This window comes from Phaethon lepturus, unplaced genomic scaffold, assembly GCF_000687285.1.
Source record: "Phaethon lepturus isolate BGI_N335 unplaced genomic scaffold, ASM68728v1 scaffold18748, whole genome shotgun sequence".
NCBI classification, from domain to species: domain Eukaryota; kingdom Metazoa; phylum Chordata; class Aves; order Phaethontiformes; family Phaethontidae; genus Phaethon; species Phaethon lepturus.
In genome coordinates this window covers 26,956-45,142 of record NW_010557115.1, presented here as the reverse complement: position 1 = coordinate 45,142, position 18,187 = coordinate 26,956, and the positions used below count along the sequence as shown (strand labels likewise).

Here is an 18,187-nt window from a genome sequence, read left to right as displayed (position 1 = left end):
CAGGGAGGGAAACTGGTAAGTGAGTAACAGCAGTTCACATCTAAACAAACAGTTATTTTAATAGCTCTGGCAACTTGAGCATTGAAATGAATATAATTTTGTCCTGGGTAATATCAACATCGAAAGATCAGTGCAATAATGGGATTTTATATAATTTTTTAGACTTCTGGTCCCTAAATATTTTATATCTAAACAAGGCATATCTTAGTTTTCTCCACTATTTTGTTTTTATTTGGTAGGAATGTCTGTCAGTCCCAAGGCTTTTTTTTTTTTTTCTCCATTATTTTTTCCCCTCTCTTCTTCACCTTCTTGAAGACAGGTTTATGCTAAGAACCATCCTCCGGATTTTTTCTTCGTTCTTTAAAATATTAGCTTTTACAGCACAAATCTTGTCTTGCTGGTCTTTAATCAACTGTTCCAGTTCAGCCAGATCAGCTTTTAATGGTTCTACAGCACTGTCTGTGATGCTGAAAAAGACACAAAGAGCGTAATGTTACTGGAAACATTATGCTGCTTCGGGTTACTTAAGCTTCCAAGAAAGTACATTCAATACCTGCAAGTTCGCAAAGAATTTAAGTTGCACCCGCCCTTCCTAAGAGGAAGTTTAGAATAAGAAGCACAAAGGCAACGCTAACAACATTGACAGAGTCGAATATTGTGGAAAAGAGATCACCTACAATTCAACAGGAAACAGACACTTCTTGGCTAATTTAGTTTTTCTGCTAATATTCTGCTAAAAACTGCTTTGCAGTTATTTCCCCACACACTGTGCATACGTCAAGCACTTCTTGCATTTTACCCAGCCAAAAGCTGCACCCATCTGGCGCAGGGATGAAGCAGCACCTGACTCCGTGGGACATAACACAACCAAGACCAGAGGAGCTGTGGACTGTCCCATCTTTGGAAGTCTTCAAAGTCAGGTTGGACGGGGCTTTGAGCAACCTGATCTAGAGCAAGATGTCCCTGCCCATGGCAGGATGGTTGGACTAGATGATCTTTGAAGGTCCCTTCTGACCCAAACCATTCTGTGATTCTAAGGACACCCACTGTTTAGAGGGGCCCCTGGGTCCTACCATGACACACATGGTAACAGCCATCCCTGGCGGCCTCACCACAAAGCTTAAAAGAGAGAAGCACGTGGCAGAGGGACAAATACAACTGCTGTGAAGGTTGCTGGCCTGCTACCAGCTATTTCCTACAATACACCAGCAAGCCAGCAGCAAGGAGGTTGCAGTGAGGTGGGTGTTGGTCTCCTCTCCCAAGCACCTAGCGATAGGATGAAAGGAAATGGCTTCAAGTGGCGCCAGGGGAGGTTCAGACTAATATTAGGAAAAATTTCTTTACTGAAAGAGTGGTCAAGCATTGGAACGGGCTGCCCAGGGAGGTGGTGGAGTCACCATCACTGGAAGTGTTCAAAAAATGTGTGGATGTGGCGCTTCGGGACGTGGTTTACTGGGCACGGGGTTGTTGGGTTGGTGGTTGGACTTGATGATCTCAAAGGTCTTCTCCAACCTTAATGATTCTGTGATTCTGTAAGATGCCAGCAGCTGCCAACAGCACCAAGATACAGCAGGTGCTTCTTCTGTCTAAGAAGAGGCAAGGTATACAAAAGCTGACCCATCACTAGCTGCTGGCAAGGGCAGGCAATCCCACAGGAATTTTAAAATTTTAAATTAAAAAAAATTTAAACAGGAAATTTAGTAACTCCTATGCTAATAAACCATGAGTACACCAATGCATCTAAAGCGAATGGGGCTGTTTGGCTTTAAAACAAATGTGCCCCCTCCCATAATGCTTTGCCAATCTTCAGGAACGCTGAACAGGCAGGGAAATGACAGACTGAACTAGCCTGATGTCATTCTGAATTACCCAGTCACTTTGAGGACTCATTAGCTAAAGTCCACATCTCAAAATCATTTAGTTTTCCCCTCCTTTCACATTAGCATAAATCACAAAAAGCATCACTAGAAATTGCACTAACATTTCCCCAATGGGATCTCTCAATTGTCTTTCACAGAAGCAAAGAAAGGAAAGACACGCATCCAAATTCTAGTACATATGGGAAGCGTTGTCTTCTTCATGTCTGATACTCTGTAATTCTTTCCTGAAGGACTGGACATGCCTTAGCACTACACTGATGTGATTAGGATCTCATACGAAACCTTGCGAAGCGCAGGGAGACGCTGCGGCAGTCTTAGCTCGTGAAAGGGAACCGCGTGGCTCTGCTGAGGGGATGCCAGCCTGCCTGCAGTCTCGCACAAATCAGCTGGCCATTGTAAAGCTTGGTTTGACATAAATCTGCAAACAAAATCAGCTGGGCAGTTCCTTCTTCCCACTCCCCCTCTCCTTCCGCACCAGCGTCAAGGAGACAGCCTTGTCCTTAGTACACTTTGCCTGGGAACTCGGGGGACACGCGAAGCCAGGGAGACACGTACAGTCGCCATGCTGGGAAACCAGCCGAAGTATAAATGACTTGTTTGGCAAGGCCAAAGCGCTTCCACTGTGTAAGCACACGCCTGGAGAAAGGCCTGAGACTTGCTCCCTGTCGCTAGGTGTGGTGCAGAGGCGAGTGAGTCAATGCCTCAGTTTCTCCAACCGTAAAATAAAGCCAAACACCATTTCCCTTCTCTTTGCAGGGGTGGTGCATTCTGAGGCCAACCACAGTTTTAAAGCCTGTCAAGGTTCTGGGATAGAAGGTGCTATGTAAGTGCAAAGAATTAACATCATTATACTTTATATGTGAACCAAAGCCCTAAGTCCCACCCCAGCCAGTGGACTAAGCCAGCAGCTGTAAACTTCCAACACTTAACACATTGCTACCTACCAAGACAGGACTTAGCTAAGAATACCACCCCTCCCTGCTTTTACATAAATGAAGCACATCGATTCGGGGAGCAGGAAATCCGTCTAGGCTGACTGTGAATCCAGGAAGATTGATATCTAGTTCATGTTTAAAATCAGAGGACTCACAACTGGAAGGGACATTCTGTTTTCAAGGAGCATAAAGACACATTGGTGGGACAAGTAAGGCCAAAGAAACTGTTTCTAGGCTTGACCTCCTTGTTTCTGTTATGCACGTCATCTTCACTCTCCTGGCTTTCCAACGTTGTTTTTTAGCCTTGCACAGATGATTGTTTACTAAGCTTTTCTCCCATTGCTTCTTCTATATTTGTGAGAAGAAGGAAACACATCAAAGCCCTCTCATATCACACAAACATTTGCATGTCTGCTGTCATGTACATCAGGTGAAATAGAGCTGGAAAGACCTTAAGACTTCAAAAAACAATTCAGACTGCGAAAAAATACCCCCAAAGCACAAAAATGATTGATGACAAATTTGCTTTGAAAAAGGAGTAAAACTGTCCCCTCTCCTAAAAACAAAAATCTGTCTCAAGAGATAAATCAAACTTTCCCTGACCACACTCACCTTTGCTCTTTCTGTAGAGCTTCTGCATGCTGCCTGTTCTCGTGACGCCACATCTGCAACTCGTTCTTCATGGCATCCATGTCTTCTTGAATGTAATCCATGATCCTGCCAAGCGTAAGGGCACTCCGGCACAGAGTCTGAATAGAGACCTGAAACTTCTCAATTTCTTTGGCTACCATGTCTCTCTCTTTCTTCCTAGCCGCTTCTGATACAAAGGGCTTCTCCTAAGAGAAAGGATGAATAAGAAGGAAAGCATCAAAACTAGGCAAGATGGTTGTTGCATAGGTGGTGTTGAATGAAGAATGTTTTAGAGACTGCTAACTGTGAAGTATCTGGAGAAATGTTTATGACAGTCTGCAATGAAAGAGAAGAAACGAAGCAATAGTCTAGAAAGAGATGAGCAGAGAGCATGCCATATCCCAGTCACCACTGCTACAGCGGACTGCTACAAAACCATACAACAGCATCAACAATATTAAATTGCTTTTCAGATCACAAGTGCACAAAAGTAAAATGAGTATTTGATCCCATAAATGATCTCGCTGATGTTCGCATTCTGTCCCAAAGCAGGGGGTGTAGCAGGGGGAAACCCCCTTCGCGTTCATAGAATGGTTTGGGTTGGAAGGGACCTTTAAAGGTCATCTAGGCCAGCCTCCTTGCAGTAAGCAGGGACAGCTTCAACTAGAAGATCAGGTCCAACCTGACCTGGAATGTTTCCAGGGATGGGGCATCTACCACCTCTCTGGGCAACCTGGGCCAGGGTTTCACCACCCTCATTGTGAAAAATTTCTTCCTTGTATCTAGTCTGAATTTGCCCTCTTTTAGTTTAAAACCATTACGCCTCGTCCTATCCCTACAGGCCCTCACGGTTTACTTCAACCTATTTCTACATATTGAAAGGGAAATTCCTGTGGCTTAATGTGGCATCATCGAACAGAAGCTCTCAACAGACACGTAATACTCAACAACACTTTTGTTATCGATCTGCTGCTGCCGCCACTGGCTGCCAACGCATTTGCTGTGTAAATCACACATCCATACGTCTCCCCCCTGCGCACTCTATGCAGCAAGGCTGGACTGTCACTGCGTTGCTCCAGAGCCCTGCGCCAGGAGTTGGTGCGATGGGCATTTACTCATTCTGCCAGTCACAGTGCGTAACAACACTGAAAAAAAGGTCATGTTAAACTCTGGAGGAAGACGATCATGAAATCTGAAAGACAGTTATGTGGAGAAGCAGAAACACCCCCGCTCATCATGTTACAGGCTATCACACCGCAAGCGTTCATTAGACCTCCTTGCCACGGTGTTTTGCTGCTACTTGGGAGCTACAGCAGATGCTGAAGGGCACAACCTCCTCCTAGTTCTCTAAATCGGTCCCTTCAAGGTGCTCCTCTCCTTCCACTGCCTGTATCTGGATTTGCAGCTCCTAATGCTGGTCCTAATAATAGCACTTCACGCTGCACAGCTAAAATAGACGGCGGTTATTCCATGCCTTGTACTTCTGTTAACAGTGGTTGTAAAATCATGCAGGCTGCAGATGTGGCCTCAATAAACTCCACTACTCAAAAATAATTTGGTCTTGTGCACACTTCCCTCATGTGCAGCCAGCAGAGTCTCTGTGGTCGATCTCCTGAAGCCTCCAAGCTTACTGCAAGTTAAATACAGAGAAAGCGTGCGCTAAAGCAGCAAAGTCACGAAGAGAAAAAGGATACCATAAAAAAAACAAAGTGATGCCACATTACTAACATGCTGTAATAATCTTATTCCAGGAAAGCTTTCCCTGAAAATAACAATCACCATTAAAGAAAAGTCCGCTGTTTTGTTGTTTTTTTTCCCCTTCCCCATCAAGAAAAACAACCTAATTTTTCTTTCTTTTCAAGAGCCCTACCGGCCGAATTCCCAAACCAAGTTTTTCTTTAAGGCACACAAAGCTTTAAGTAAAGTTTATTTAAAGTCATTTTGGTCATTTAATGTATGCCGGAAAACTAGAAAGGTCTTTCTCTACCACCCCAACCACAGGATCAACCAATTCCTAAGCGGAGTTCCTAGCGGCTATATAAACACAGAGGTGGCAGTGTGCTTCTCTCTCGCGCTGGGACACCAAATCTACCGCGTTGTCCCCTCCTGCCCTCCTACCCAATTGGCCTGTCTTCCTGTGCGAGCTGTGGGCTGTTTGTTCAGCTGCGTTTTGGAGGCAGCAGGGACTACTGCCAGACACATTTCAGCAGCCTTTGGCTTACTGATGAACTCAGATATATATATATACACACATACATATATATACATATATATATTTTTTAGAAAAATACTTCTAAAGATTTGAAGGCTGAGATTTACTTACATCTGATGCTTGTGTTTTACCACACACGCAGTGCATGAAAACTGCGGGACTTCTGAGTTTACTGTTATTTTATAATGTTGTTTAATTAGGAACTGGGCTGAAGTGACAAATGCTGCTGAACTTGTGACCTTTGCTTCCTAAGTCAATTCATGAGCACTGGCTAAACTGTTAAAAATAACACTCATCTTAATTCCTTCTCACTCAACCCATACCTCTCTCACAGAAGCAGGTGTTTCATTATACTACGTTACATAAAACACGTTGTTTAGATACTTTCTGGAGCCATCCATGCGTTTGCTATCCTTTGTGCCGCAAAGATGAAAGCGCGGCTTCTTGCCCCATTTCATCCCCCGAGAGCTGGTGAGCACCCCTATTCCATGCACAGCTGCCTACGGTTGAACAGATCTTCTACCCCCGGGTCTTCTCCTTAACCAACCTCTGAGCACAATGGCCAACGGTGTTCCCATCAGCGTCATCCAGCTTCTCTCCCAGTTGATCTTGCAACTCCCTGGAGAAGAGAGCTTTTGCCTGGGTGCCCCTGAAGGCACAGATCACAGGACAGGGTCCTGCACACCAGCCATTCACTAGGGCTCAGCACACGTCTCAGGTTGGCAAGAGTTTCCCTCCTGGAAATATTTTTTTGCCCCACCGCCTTGCTGCAGCTAGTAAAGATGTACGAACAGATCTGCACTCTCACGAAAGTGTTTCAAAACCCTTTGCTCTCTATTCTAACTCTCTTTTCCTAGTCCTTGCTACATGTTGTGCTCCACCAAAGCCATAGGGAAGGCTGAATCCACGGCATTATACTTTCCGCGTGTAACTGGGAAGTTACCTATGAAGGCAATCACCTTCAATTCAGCAGCAGAGCAGAGTTGTATCAGATCCAACAGCTTCCCAGGAAGAAGTCCCGTTGCCTTGTTTTTCCTCTCCTCCTAAGCGCACCAAAACCTTACCACTTTCCTCCCCACCATCCATTATAAGAAGCCACAGCCAAAAGAGAAGGACTTGTTTCAAATGCAACTCAGAAGCGAGAAGGCTCAACCAGTCCATTATCTGGGGATGTAGTTGAGTGTGTGAAAACCTGAAGAAAGCTTCGTTTTTATTTCCCAAATGCCAAGTTCAATGTGTTACGTTCTTGTAATGTTAGTGTGACCTCCCTGATCCCTAGGCTACCAAGCAGCCACACTTCTCAACACCAACAAGCGTGGTATGAAAATAAAAAACAAAAAAGAAGTGAAAGTCCCACAATTCAGTAAACAAGCAAACCAGAATTGCATACTTTAAAACATAGATCCAGCTAACAATTTGAAACGTTCCACACTAAAATACACAGCTGCTTGAAAAGCTCAAGTGGAAATAAAACAGCGTGGTGTATTTTCCATAGAAAAATCAGGAAGATGCTTTTAAAATGTATTAGTAAATATTCAACAATAATTTTAACGTCCCTGTAACTCGAACATACTCTTTGAGTAGTTCAGTTCTTCAAAACTGACATAAAAAGGAGAAAATATTATCCCATCCAAAGGCATTTCAAGTACTGAAACATGCTACCACTAAAAATCTACGAAATACTATTGGGACTTAAACAGGTACATCAGTAGGCTTGTTAAAAACACCATGTCTTTGAAACATGTATATGATATTAAAGTGGCGTAAGAACATGCAAAGGTTTTTTAGTGTACCTCTCTAAAGGAGAAGCACTTGAATTTCAAGCTCCCAGAAAAGATTTCCCAACACCTGAAGGTACATTAACTCAGTGGGCACATTGTTGTCCCACCTCACATGGGTTAAAAAATAACTGTCAGTTCTTTCTTTCATTTCACTAACGCTTGTACTACCAAAACGCCACATTACATTTCCTGCAGCCTACAGCAAGCTGAGCTCAGGATAGAGAATTATCACCATGAAGCACTCAAGGTTTGCCAGCGATTGCTGATTAGAAGTAATTGGGCAGGGGGGTTGCAAAAAGCTATACTGTCTTGTTCTCAGTTTCATAGTTACAGTTACAGGTTAAAATCTACGTGGGACACTCTTTTCAATCACTAAGAATTATGGCAGATGCTTTATTACAACAGGCAACGTGGGTGGTAAGAGTCCTGAATGCCACCTTTGCTCATTTTGCACAAACATGTAACAGGATATATTCAGTTTTAAGAAAAATGCCAGAATCAGAATTGTTCCAGTCTATTTAATTAGGCCATACACCTCAATGAACTCTCCTTTCACAAAAGCCCAAGAATCAATAAATTATCCCCATATAAAAGACTATATCACTTCTGTAGGCCCAACACGCTTCCTTTCCTTCGTGTTTTTCATAAGGCACCAAGATAAATGTTTATTTTGGATTCCTGGGAAAAAGTCTGCCTTTCCCATTACCTCAATGTGAGCAGAACACAACGTGGACTCGGATGCGGGGACCTAAGAAATTAAAAAGGAGGCATTTTCTTTTTCATCAATAAAGGGGAAGTTATCAACCGGCCTCCAGAAACCACCAGAATTTACTCGTGTTTAATCTACCCTCACTAAAGCAATTAGTATAAATATTGCAGCGTGCACAGCTCCATAAAAACGGATCATTCACAAGACATCCATTTCCGATAGCTGGGCTGTTGAGAGCATTTGAAGTGCTTGACATCTACTAAGCTAAAGAGGTGATTTTTTTCCCCCCTCTCCCCCCATTTGGAAAGTTTCTTTCTAGAAGCAGTATTTGCTTGCTTTTATATAGCTTCTCCTTTGTTTCCATTTTTTTAATTAACAGTTTTTAAATATGAATCAAATTAGAACAAACATCCATCAAGCACTTAATAGTTTCTACAGCCCCTTTTAACTATTGTATTATGTCCCATTATGAAAACAGACCCAAGTAATCATAGTTTTATTGAGCTATACCATTTCCCCCCTACCTCTTTCTACAGGACAGGACAGAAACTTCATTTTGGACAAAGTAATTTTGATACGTTCAATGCAAAAACAACAAGGTGGGTTTTTTTATTGTACGAAATATTTTTTGATCATAAAGGGTGTTTTCTTTTCCTGGTTTTTACAGAGTCTGCATTTTAAGTAGATTGTAACTATCCACTAGGGATCACCATAAGAAACTCTTTCACAGAAACACAGGGAAAACAGTAAATGTTAAATCATTTCAAATGAACAGGATGCTTTTTCTACTTATGCCAGGTACCGAGTTCAGTAACAGGCCAAGGCATCGGAGACACAATGTTCTTTACCATTAGATTTACCAGAGTTAATCTGACCTGCCTCTGAGTTGCAAGGCACCAAAAGAAAATAAAAGGATAGTTCTTTAAAGGGGGCTTTTTTTTGGGGGGGGGGGGGGGGGGAGGTGTGATGGTGTTTTTCCCCCCCCCAGTTCACATCTGATACCTCTAAAAAGAGCTGTACTTTTCAGACGTGCATAAACACCCCACCTCAGCCCCTAGAGCCAGTCTGCCTTACTTCACATTCAGTCCGCGCTGGGGAGAAGTCAGTTCATAAAACCTCGCGTGTTTGGTGCGGTATTCAGCACGCCAAGCAGAATCCTATGAGTCTGACCACACACAGGCCAAGAGACAATTCTAATGGTTATTAACAACAGCAAATAGTATTAATTGAGCCATAATGGCACACTGGGTGCCAGTCCTGCCCAGCTTTCCTTTGCTCACACTGCTGAAACTCTGGCTCTACAACCTCCTTATCTTGAAAAAGCAGCCTCTTTCCTGTTCAAAAAGAATTTGCAATAAACCTGTTCCTTGTGTTAAACAACTGCTTTCACACCAATCTATGCCCCAGCCAAATCCACTGATAAGCTTCTTGAAACATGTGAAAGTCGCCTGGACTGTGTCCTACAACACACTGCTGCTACACAGCTGATGCACTGCATCCCCTCCAGGGATGGAAATCACAGCTGTCTCGCTGCACTTTTATATATCCTTTCTGTTTAACATATCCATCTGCTGTCTCATGTTGTATTTATACCGTACCCACAGGAGAGAACATTGTGTGTTTTTGTGTGCAAAGGCCACAGCAAAGAAGCCATGATACCAGGAATATTACAGGAGTGACAAAAATCCTGTTCCTGTGTTCACAGCTTGTAACACCATTACTCGAGGACCACAGGTTGGGTTTTTTTCTCCGAGTTAGCAGTAGTGTAACAAGGACACTCAGGCATACACTCATTCAATTTAAGCTCCTGTGGTGCTTGTCCATAACCAGCCTACTGGGTACAGTTCTTATTTTTGAGGAATTGCATGCCTGCACCCAAAATTTCTCCCTTCAATTTTATTCAGATCACTGCATTCACGTCACATCGTCACGAACAGAGCCATCACACAAAGGTGAAAGCCCTTCTGCAGGTAACTCCGATTTTCCTGTCAGCATTTCTTATGACATATTAAGCTGGCAGGATGCTGAGAAGCTGTGGTCTCGAGTGGTGAGCCTCTTCAAAATACTTAAATGGTGGGACATATGAATACATCTGGTTAACGTGACATGTTACTAATTGCCTTGACTGGAGGGGACACCCAATGTCATGCAGCTGATGGATTAATGTATAAAACAATGACCTGAAGAACTTTAAGCAAACAGGATCTGAAATGATTGTATTTGTTCTAAGCTTAGAAGTACATACTTAATCTATCACATTTGTAATTAAAGTTAATATTATCCAGGTGCTAAGCTATTTAATATCACTTATTCCTCGCAGAAACCTCAAAGCTGCTTCTTTTCTGAAGCCCGTGAACTGTATTTGGTAGTGCAAAGATGGGAATTCTGTGATCCCACTTGCTTAAACTATTTAATAACCTGCCTACATTTTCCACACATCAAATAAATGAAGTGGAATACAAAGTGTAACATCTGTTTCTTTCTCTGTTTAACATTAGAGGGTTAGATTCTAAAAAAATACATTTAGGAAGTCTTTTTAGGAATTTGTTAGGCTGAACACAGCTAATCAAGGCAGCTAAAATCTTGTGTATTTCCAGAATGACCTCTTTGTTTGACCTGAAAATTGTGTATATTATTTTAAGTTTCTGCACATGCAAAACCTAGATGATGAAAGTCCCAGTCTCCTTTCCTTTTTCTCTTCTTTTTCTTTATTAAAACTTCTTAAAAAGCTAATGCATGTTTGGGAAATGCAGCACATAAAAGGTTTCAGAGGAATGCTTTTAAACATGAATAAATGTTCCTCAGCAATCGGCAGTTAGAAGTAAAGGTGTGAAACGTCCCCAAGAGTTCACCAGTGTTACGTTTGGATTAAGTATTAATTCACCAACTTTGCCTAATTTCTAGTGGATTAATCTGCAATAAATCAGGTAGATTCATTGATCCTATTTTTGCTGAATATTGGACTTAAAGTATTAGCCAAAAGTTCCAGCAGTGAGACTACAAACATCTTTTTTTTCTCCCTTCATTTTCCCAACTGGCAGAAGAACAAGCCTTCAAAGACTAGTGAATCTAACTGGGAAAATACTTCATTTATTTGGTATGTATTGAATAGTTTAGCAAAACGAGGGAAGATGAACATTCTTACTGACAGACACCAGAATAACCTTCATTTCATCAGATGTAATTTCCCAAAGCAAGTATTCTTTCAAATTGTCACTGGACTTTTGGTTGCCTTACTCCAAAATACAGAAGTACAATTACATTTTACTCTCCAATGCATAATACGCTTGGAATACAGTTGCATACTGATGTAGAAGAAATTTCTGCTGGAGAGTTTGATGGAAAACAAATTAAATAAAAGAGCTGACAGTCTGGGGAGAAACGGTCAAATCCCAGACTGATACTGCTTCCCAGCAGACTGAAGAGCTAGACCTGGCACAAAACCTACGGCCATTTGAACACAGCACACTGGCCAGAGCTCCCTGACCCATTCTCGCACTCCCATCAACAGGACATGGTTCCTCTGGCCTGCCTAGACCACTTGGCAGGAATAAACCACTTGAAACTCTTCCTTCTTTTTAATTATTTTTGCTGCCTCTCTCCAAACAGATTCCACAGACCAAGCAACTATTCCTCCCAAAATTGCTCGTCTGCAGTCTCGCAAGAATAAATCTTGCCACTAACTTCCTCGTGATGTTAGGCACATCCCTCTGAGATGAGATATGGTCATGATGCTAGGGCCACACGAGCATGCCAGACTCCCACCTGCTACCCGCTGCGTGTCTGGTCCCTGAAATATTCCCAGAGGCAACACCACGTTGGAAATGTTATTTTTTTTATTTTCACTGTCTCCTGTGTCACAGCGTCTCTATCCTCTCAAATAAACTCCCAAGATTCAGTAATGTCTCCAGCTCGTGTTTTCTGAACTACATCTCTCAAGTCCCAGTCACTAACTCCGAGCATTTTTAATCATCTTTTCCACTGATTTTTTTTTTCCTCTACTGTCAGGAAAACTACGCTTCTCCTCTCTGGATCGCAACAACTTCAACAATGTAATTTGAAAAGCAGTAGCAGCAAAGAAACCTACTGCAGTAGCAGCCAGCTGCTTGGATATGAGATCAGATGATATTCCAGGAGCTTAGCGTTGTATGCAAGTTTTCACGTGATGGACTAGGAAGTCAGCACGTTTTTTTTTCCAGAATTAGTTGTCTATTATCAGCGCTGCTAACACAGATCAGTGCTTCAAAAGGTGCAACAAAAGACAAACAAGGACTGAATGAACATTTCAGAGACTGAAAACAGGCAACGGGACTAAATGGTTATTGTAGGAGGACACAATTGTGCATGCGCATTTAAAAAAATCTAAGGGGTTAAAAGGGAGTCATTTTAGTTAGTTAGTTACTCTTTTCAGAAAAAAAAAAATTTAGCACAAACACCAGAGGAAGCTTCCCGAGCATGAAATCCATGCAGTTTTGTAAACCCTCCCTCATTGTCCCTTTCTATGTCCAGTGCTCAAGTTGACAGGACACAATACCCAACAGTACAGCCTACAGCACAATTAGGTACTGGTGGAAGACTTTATTAAATGAACTACTACCAGAACTTACTCCCGAGACTGATGATTCAACAGCACCATCTAGTTACAGAACCAGGAACAGGAACACGTCCTGTCCTGTACCTCTTGTTCTCGCAAGCGCCAGCTCGACACGCGCACCAGCAATAAGCATCAACAGAGCAGTATCAACCTTTACCCCTTCTTCTCCCAAACAGTTGTATGAAGACAGAACTTACTCAAGCAGGCAAATTTTCACATCACATAGGTTAATTAGAAATAGCCAACAGTGTTTCAATGATCAGTACACAGACGCTACGAGTTTATAATAAAAGGTCTGTGGTTCAGCAAGTTGGAATAAAATAAAGCTTTAACTATCCACAACGGATTATAAGCAGGAAACTAAAAGTGTATTCCTATTTTAAGGAGGACTAATTTTCTTCATTAACCTTGCAATACATGAAAGGAATTTTCTTCCAGCCAAGCAGGCCTGGATCTCAGACAGTCCCAAACTTCAGAGAAGAAGATACTTCCCCAAGGGTCTGATCTGCCTTCCTGACTTTCTCAACTTGCTGGTGAAGAAATGAAAAGGCTGGTCTGCACAGCAGCATAACCCATTGCCACTGGACACAAAAGCATATGGGAGTATCTCTCTTTAAATGGAGAGAATTGTTGATTTTACTCTCCCAAAATTCCAATCCTAAAAGTTAACAACTGTGTCACTTTTGCTGCAGGTTGTAAAGGCAATTATAAAGTCATACAGGTTCTAGATAAGACCAGGTTTTTAGAAGAGCCTACTGTCTACTATGGTTTCTATTCCCTCAGGGACATTTTTTTTTCTGCTGTACACTTTGCTCATAACCTATCGTAATTTCATTACTCATTGCCAGATTACTATAGTTGATAATGCCTAAAAGAGGCAGTCAAATGGTCAAGCCTTCAAAAGTCACGACTGATTTCAGACAGCTATTTGAAAGAACTTGATGCTCTGTGAAAAGCTGGACTCTTGAGGTCTGAGGTAGAGCATCTTAGAACAGTATGCCAAGCTATAGATCATTCCTGAAAAAGAATATAGGTAGTAAAAACCTACTATACTGAATTAACATTTTAAAAAAATGAGAAGATGTGATTGGAATTGAAGATTTAAGAGTTCATGAAAAGCACTTGTCTTTCCAAAACACCATGTACCTGTCTGTATTTGTGTAACCACACTCCGCACTGCATTCCTCAGTGCCTCCTCAGCAGCACATCAAACTAGCTCAGTGATTTAGAAACCTTGCCAATGGATCCGAAAAGTCCATCAAAAATGCTCTGCCTTTTGCTGCTTCTTGTAACATGAGCTTTGCAAGGCTGAAAGGGCAAGAGCTCTCCAGTTGTAACAGGAAAACACTGAAATCAGTGGGGTTCAACCGTTTGGTTTGTGATGACTGCTAGACCCTTTCTAAGTGATCAAAATAAAACCAAAAAAATCAACAAAAAAACCCAGCCACAAAAAAACCTTCCCTTTCCCAACTATGATAGCAGAAGGGAAATCAAATCACTTCACAGATTCCGACCTGAATGCTGGGGTATGCTAGGACGTTACTCAGGAAACATTTGGTGATACAAAAATACTTGATATGGTTAACTGCACCAGAGATCCCATTTTTTTAGACAACGATAATGAGTGCTGGGCAATAGGACACCGCACTTCAAATGCCCAGAGGACAAGGAAGATTGAAACCATAATGGTGCAGCTGTACAAATGCACAGTGTGCCCTACTACACCTAGGGCAAGGCTGAAAACAGCAGACCTTGTTCTGGAAAACAAAATAGGCTAAAAGAAGGCTCCCTGAAAAATTGTACTGAAATACTGGGGGAAAAAAACACAGACCACAAAAATTAAAGGTGAGAAAGAGAGAGCACTACAGAGAAGATAACAGTATCCAACAGACTAATGGAGAAAAAAAAGCAGCATAACACATCAAGGAAGAAAGCTTGATCATAAATGGAAAAAAACACATTTAAGGCAGAGAAAAAGGTCACGATTACAATATTTAATATTCACAGTTCATGAAGGCCATTACCATCTTACCCTCTCTGTCATTGGTGATGATTTCTGTGATGCCTCATAATCTTTCTTTGTTTCTAGGATTCTTTTTACAAGCCCACCTGTTGAAAAATCAGTATATTTCTCAGCATTGGTTGGCACTAAAATATTGTTTTAAACATTCAGACAATAAAACCAAGCCAGCAGCTTAATTTTTTTTAATGTAAATAGTTTTCAGAGCAACATGAACAGCATTCTATTATGTATTTTAATTACTGAGATACAAGATATTTGTTATTTGTTCTGTTTTCTCCAGTGTCCTCTAAATCAAACCATATCACCAGTATCATTTACTGAACAACTCTTGGTACAGAACCAGGTCCTTGATCTGTATTAACACAAAGGCTTTTCCTTTTGGAAAAATTTTGAAAGAATTCAAGAACTGTACATGATAGATAGGTAGGGAGGTAGGTGGCTGGCTGGCTGGATTCCTTTGCTAGGAATTTCTGGATGCAGATAAGTCCATCTCCCTAAATCACATCCAGTGTTACCATAATGGAAGCCCCTGAATCAGAGATCTGAGGTCACAAGTAAGCATAAATGTTGTTAAGAACCATCAATTTTTCTAAAAGCTTTTCTGTAACTTGTCTTGAACAGCCAATTCCATCTCATATCTCAGAGTTGACAAGCTCTACCTGACACTCAAAGAAACATTAATTTATGACTTTTATGCAGGATTTTAAATCCTGCTGACATTTAAGATGTATAGAAAATTTGTACTTAACATCAGTTACAAATGCAGCTGCTCAACTAAACAAAACGGCATTTGATAAATAATTTCTGTTTTTCTTGCAAAAGTTGAAAGCTCCTATGCTCAGGAGGTATTTTGCTGCTTTATTCAGCATTTTAAGTGTTCAGCATTTGGTTTAAACCCATGGTTTTATTCTATATATATTAAAAAATATATGTAAAAGCAAACATACCATGCTTTTCATCCTCAACCAGCTCCACTTCTGGCTCCTACACATGCAGGAAGAAAGCTTTAGTTGCAAAAAGCTGGCATTGCTATAATATACAACTATTCAAAAATATTCACCTAGAAGCTACTTAAACAAGTAAGTCACAAACAAAGTATGGAAAAAGGTTCTAGAATTTGCAAAATGAACAGACCATTTCCACTTCTGGCATTTCTGGCATTGGCAGTGCTGCCTCCACCACAAACTGGTCATCATCATCATCAGAAACCTGCTGGTCTGGGATCACATTTGAGACAGTTTTACCACTACCACTCCTGTAAGAGACACAATGAAAATGAAAACCTATCAAGATCTGTCCAAACCTATTAAGATCTATCCAGAAAAGAAGAGACAGCAGTACCCTCCCTTCCTCCCAGAAAAGAAGAGACAGCAGTACCCTCCCTTCCTCCCATAAAATAAACCAGCACCAACTTAAAAACACATCAAATTCTGTCATTTCCATTCACTGTTTTCTTTCTAAACACACTACTTCAGTGGCTGGCACTTACCAGACACCAAGTAAGCCATTTTGTCCGTAGTTTCAAATGGCTGTTTCAGCCTTTTTTGAACATGGGATATTCACTATATATTCTACAGATCTCTTCTAGTGGTAGTTTAGATTAACATTCTAGGGTTATCTGCTTCAGAGTTCCCAAAGAAAAAAAAATTACATCATATTTTTGAACTTCCAGATTTGACTATGAACCATAACTTCTAGATAATGCACTGGATTTGCAGAAACAATAAAATAAGTAGAGCAGGCCTGAATTTTCCAGTCTGAATCAATGAGCAGTGGGATGATCCATCCTGAAGCAGTTGAGCAGCAGGTGAAGTACAGAAGTTCTGAGAACACTGTGGCACAAGAGCTAGAAACATCTGCTCTGCATCTCCCACATTCCTTACCTTTCTGAAAGCAAGACCTCTGCGCTTTCTTGACGTTTTATTCGGGGTGGTGCTGGTCTTGCACTGCTTGGACGGGGAATACGCCTGCAATAACAAAGCGGCTTTTTTATTTATACTTTAAAAGGAAGCCTCATGTGTCCTCCAAAGGAACAGACAGACACACACACACATGAGCTAAGTAAATTAGCAGATGTATAAAAACACTGAAAATATCCCCAGTATACAATCCAGTATTGCAGTACTTGCTATACTAGCAGGTGTCTAGGAAAATCTAGAAAAAGTGTCCTAAAACAAAAAATTGTGATTCTGTGTAGAAGCACCTCTTGATTTGTCTCACTAAAAAACAGCCTGTATACAGCACAGTTACTGTTAACCGCAAACTTAACATTAACAGTACACACTGCAATGTAAACGGAAGAAAAAATGTGTTTATTTTCACAAGTGAAACAATTACACAAGTCTTCACTGGGGAAAGAAAAAATAAATTGGGATTTAAAAGGCAAGGTCATCTTATCCATAACACCATACTTATGAAACGCATGTACGTAATGCAATGTTCTTCTCATTAGACTCTCCACACGTCCCTCATATTTTAATAACATTACATCGAAGCACTTTATGGATTAAGAAAATAAGTCTGAAACATTTCACAACGTTAAAAGTTTTCTTTATAGAAGGAAATGAAAGTGAATAAAGGGAACCATACGTGGGATAATATTTATTATTTGGTACCACTAGCAGAAACATACTGCTCCAAGTTTCCTTGCTGTTTTCAAATGGACTGACTGCATCACCTCCAGAGACATCATGGTTTGATTCAAACAGAATAAAGGATAGGAACAAACCTTTGGATGGGCTGAGGTGGAAGATCATTAGGTATTTCACCATTTTCAGATACTGCAGGCTTTTCAGGAGCCTCGTTCTCTGCTTCTCCTTCTATCAAATGAAACAAGCATACAATTTTGGCTTAGCTGGCACAGCAAATCTAACTTTTCCTACGACAGTATTGCAAACTTTATCAGCACTATACTTGAATGTGTGCTCACAAAATGCGTCACATGACAAACTTTTAAAATTAAAACTAAAATTCTATAAGCTTATATAAAAGTTAAATAGCTTGTGAACGTCCAGTTTTTAAACATCTCTGAGCATTCACAATTCAAAAGGGATACTGAAAAAAAACATTTAAACTTTATTTTTTATTTGTTTCTTAATACTGTGAAATTTTCTCATCTGTGAAAATGACATCATCTCACTCAATTCTACCATAGTTGCATGATAACATTTGCAATATTTCAAGTCGCTCATTATACAAAATCGTAAGAGGAAAACCATATTAAAAAAACTATATTGTCTATGCTGTTTTGTTTTTTTTTTTTAAAAAAAACCCTTTCTTTTGTTTCCCTTAATTTCTTATTTTCCTCTACTGGTATTCTTAGTTGACCCAGATTTGAGCAGGGGGGTGGACCGGCTGACCTCCATCTGTCCGTCCCTTTCAACATCAAGGATTCTATGATTCGAGGGTGAGAGCTTCTGTAGT

The 18,187-nt window shown here is 41.0% G+C and overlaps 1 protein-coding gene across 1 annotated transcript in view; it reads right to left on the bottom strand.

Annotated features, from left to right (window-relative positions):
* Window positions 1-291: 291 nt before the first annotated feature.
* TRAF3IP1 (TNF receptor-associated factor 3 interacting protein 1) overlaps window positions 292-18,187 on the bottom strand; it is a gene marked incomplete at its 5' end in the record, with an annotated part of 44,308 nt that continues 26,412 nt past the window's right edge. Inside the window, 7 exons of the mRNA XM_010292691.1 lie at window positions 292-467; window positions 3,428-3,651; window positions 14,774-14,850; window positions 15,712-15,748; window positions 15,899-16,019; window positions 16,648-16,731; window positions 17,493-17,583. Coding sequence (XP_010290993.1) covers window positions 302-467; window positions 3,428-3,651; window positions 14,774-14,850; window positions 15,712-15,748; window positions 15,899-16,019; window positions 16,648-16,731; window positions 17,493-17,583 — 800 coding nt within the window. The remainder of the gene's footprint in view (window positions 468-3,427; window positions 3,652-14,773; window positions 14,851-15,711; window positions 15,749-15,898; window positions 16,020-16,647; window positions 16,732-17,492; window positions 17,584-18,187) is intronic.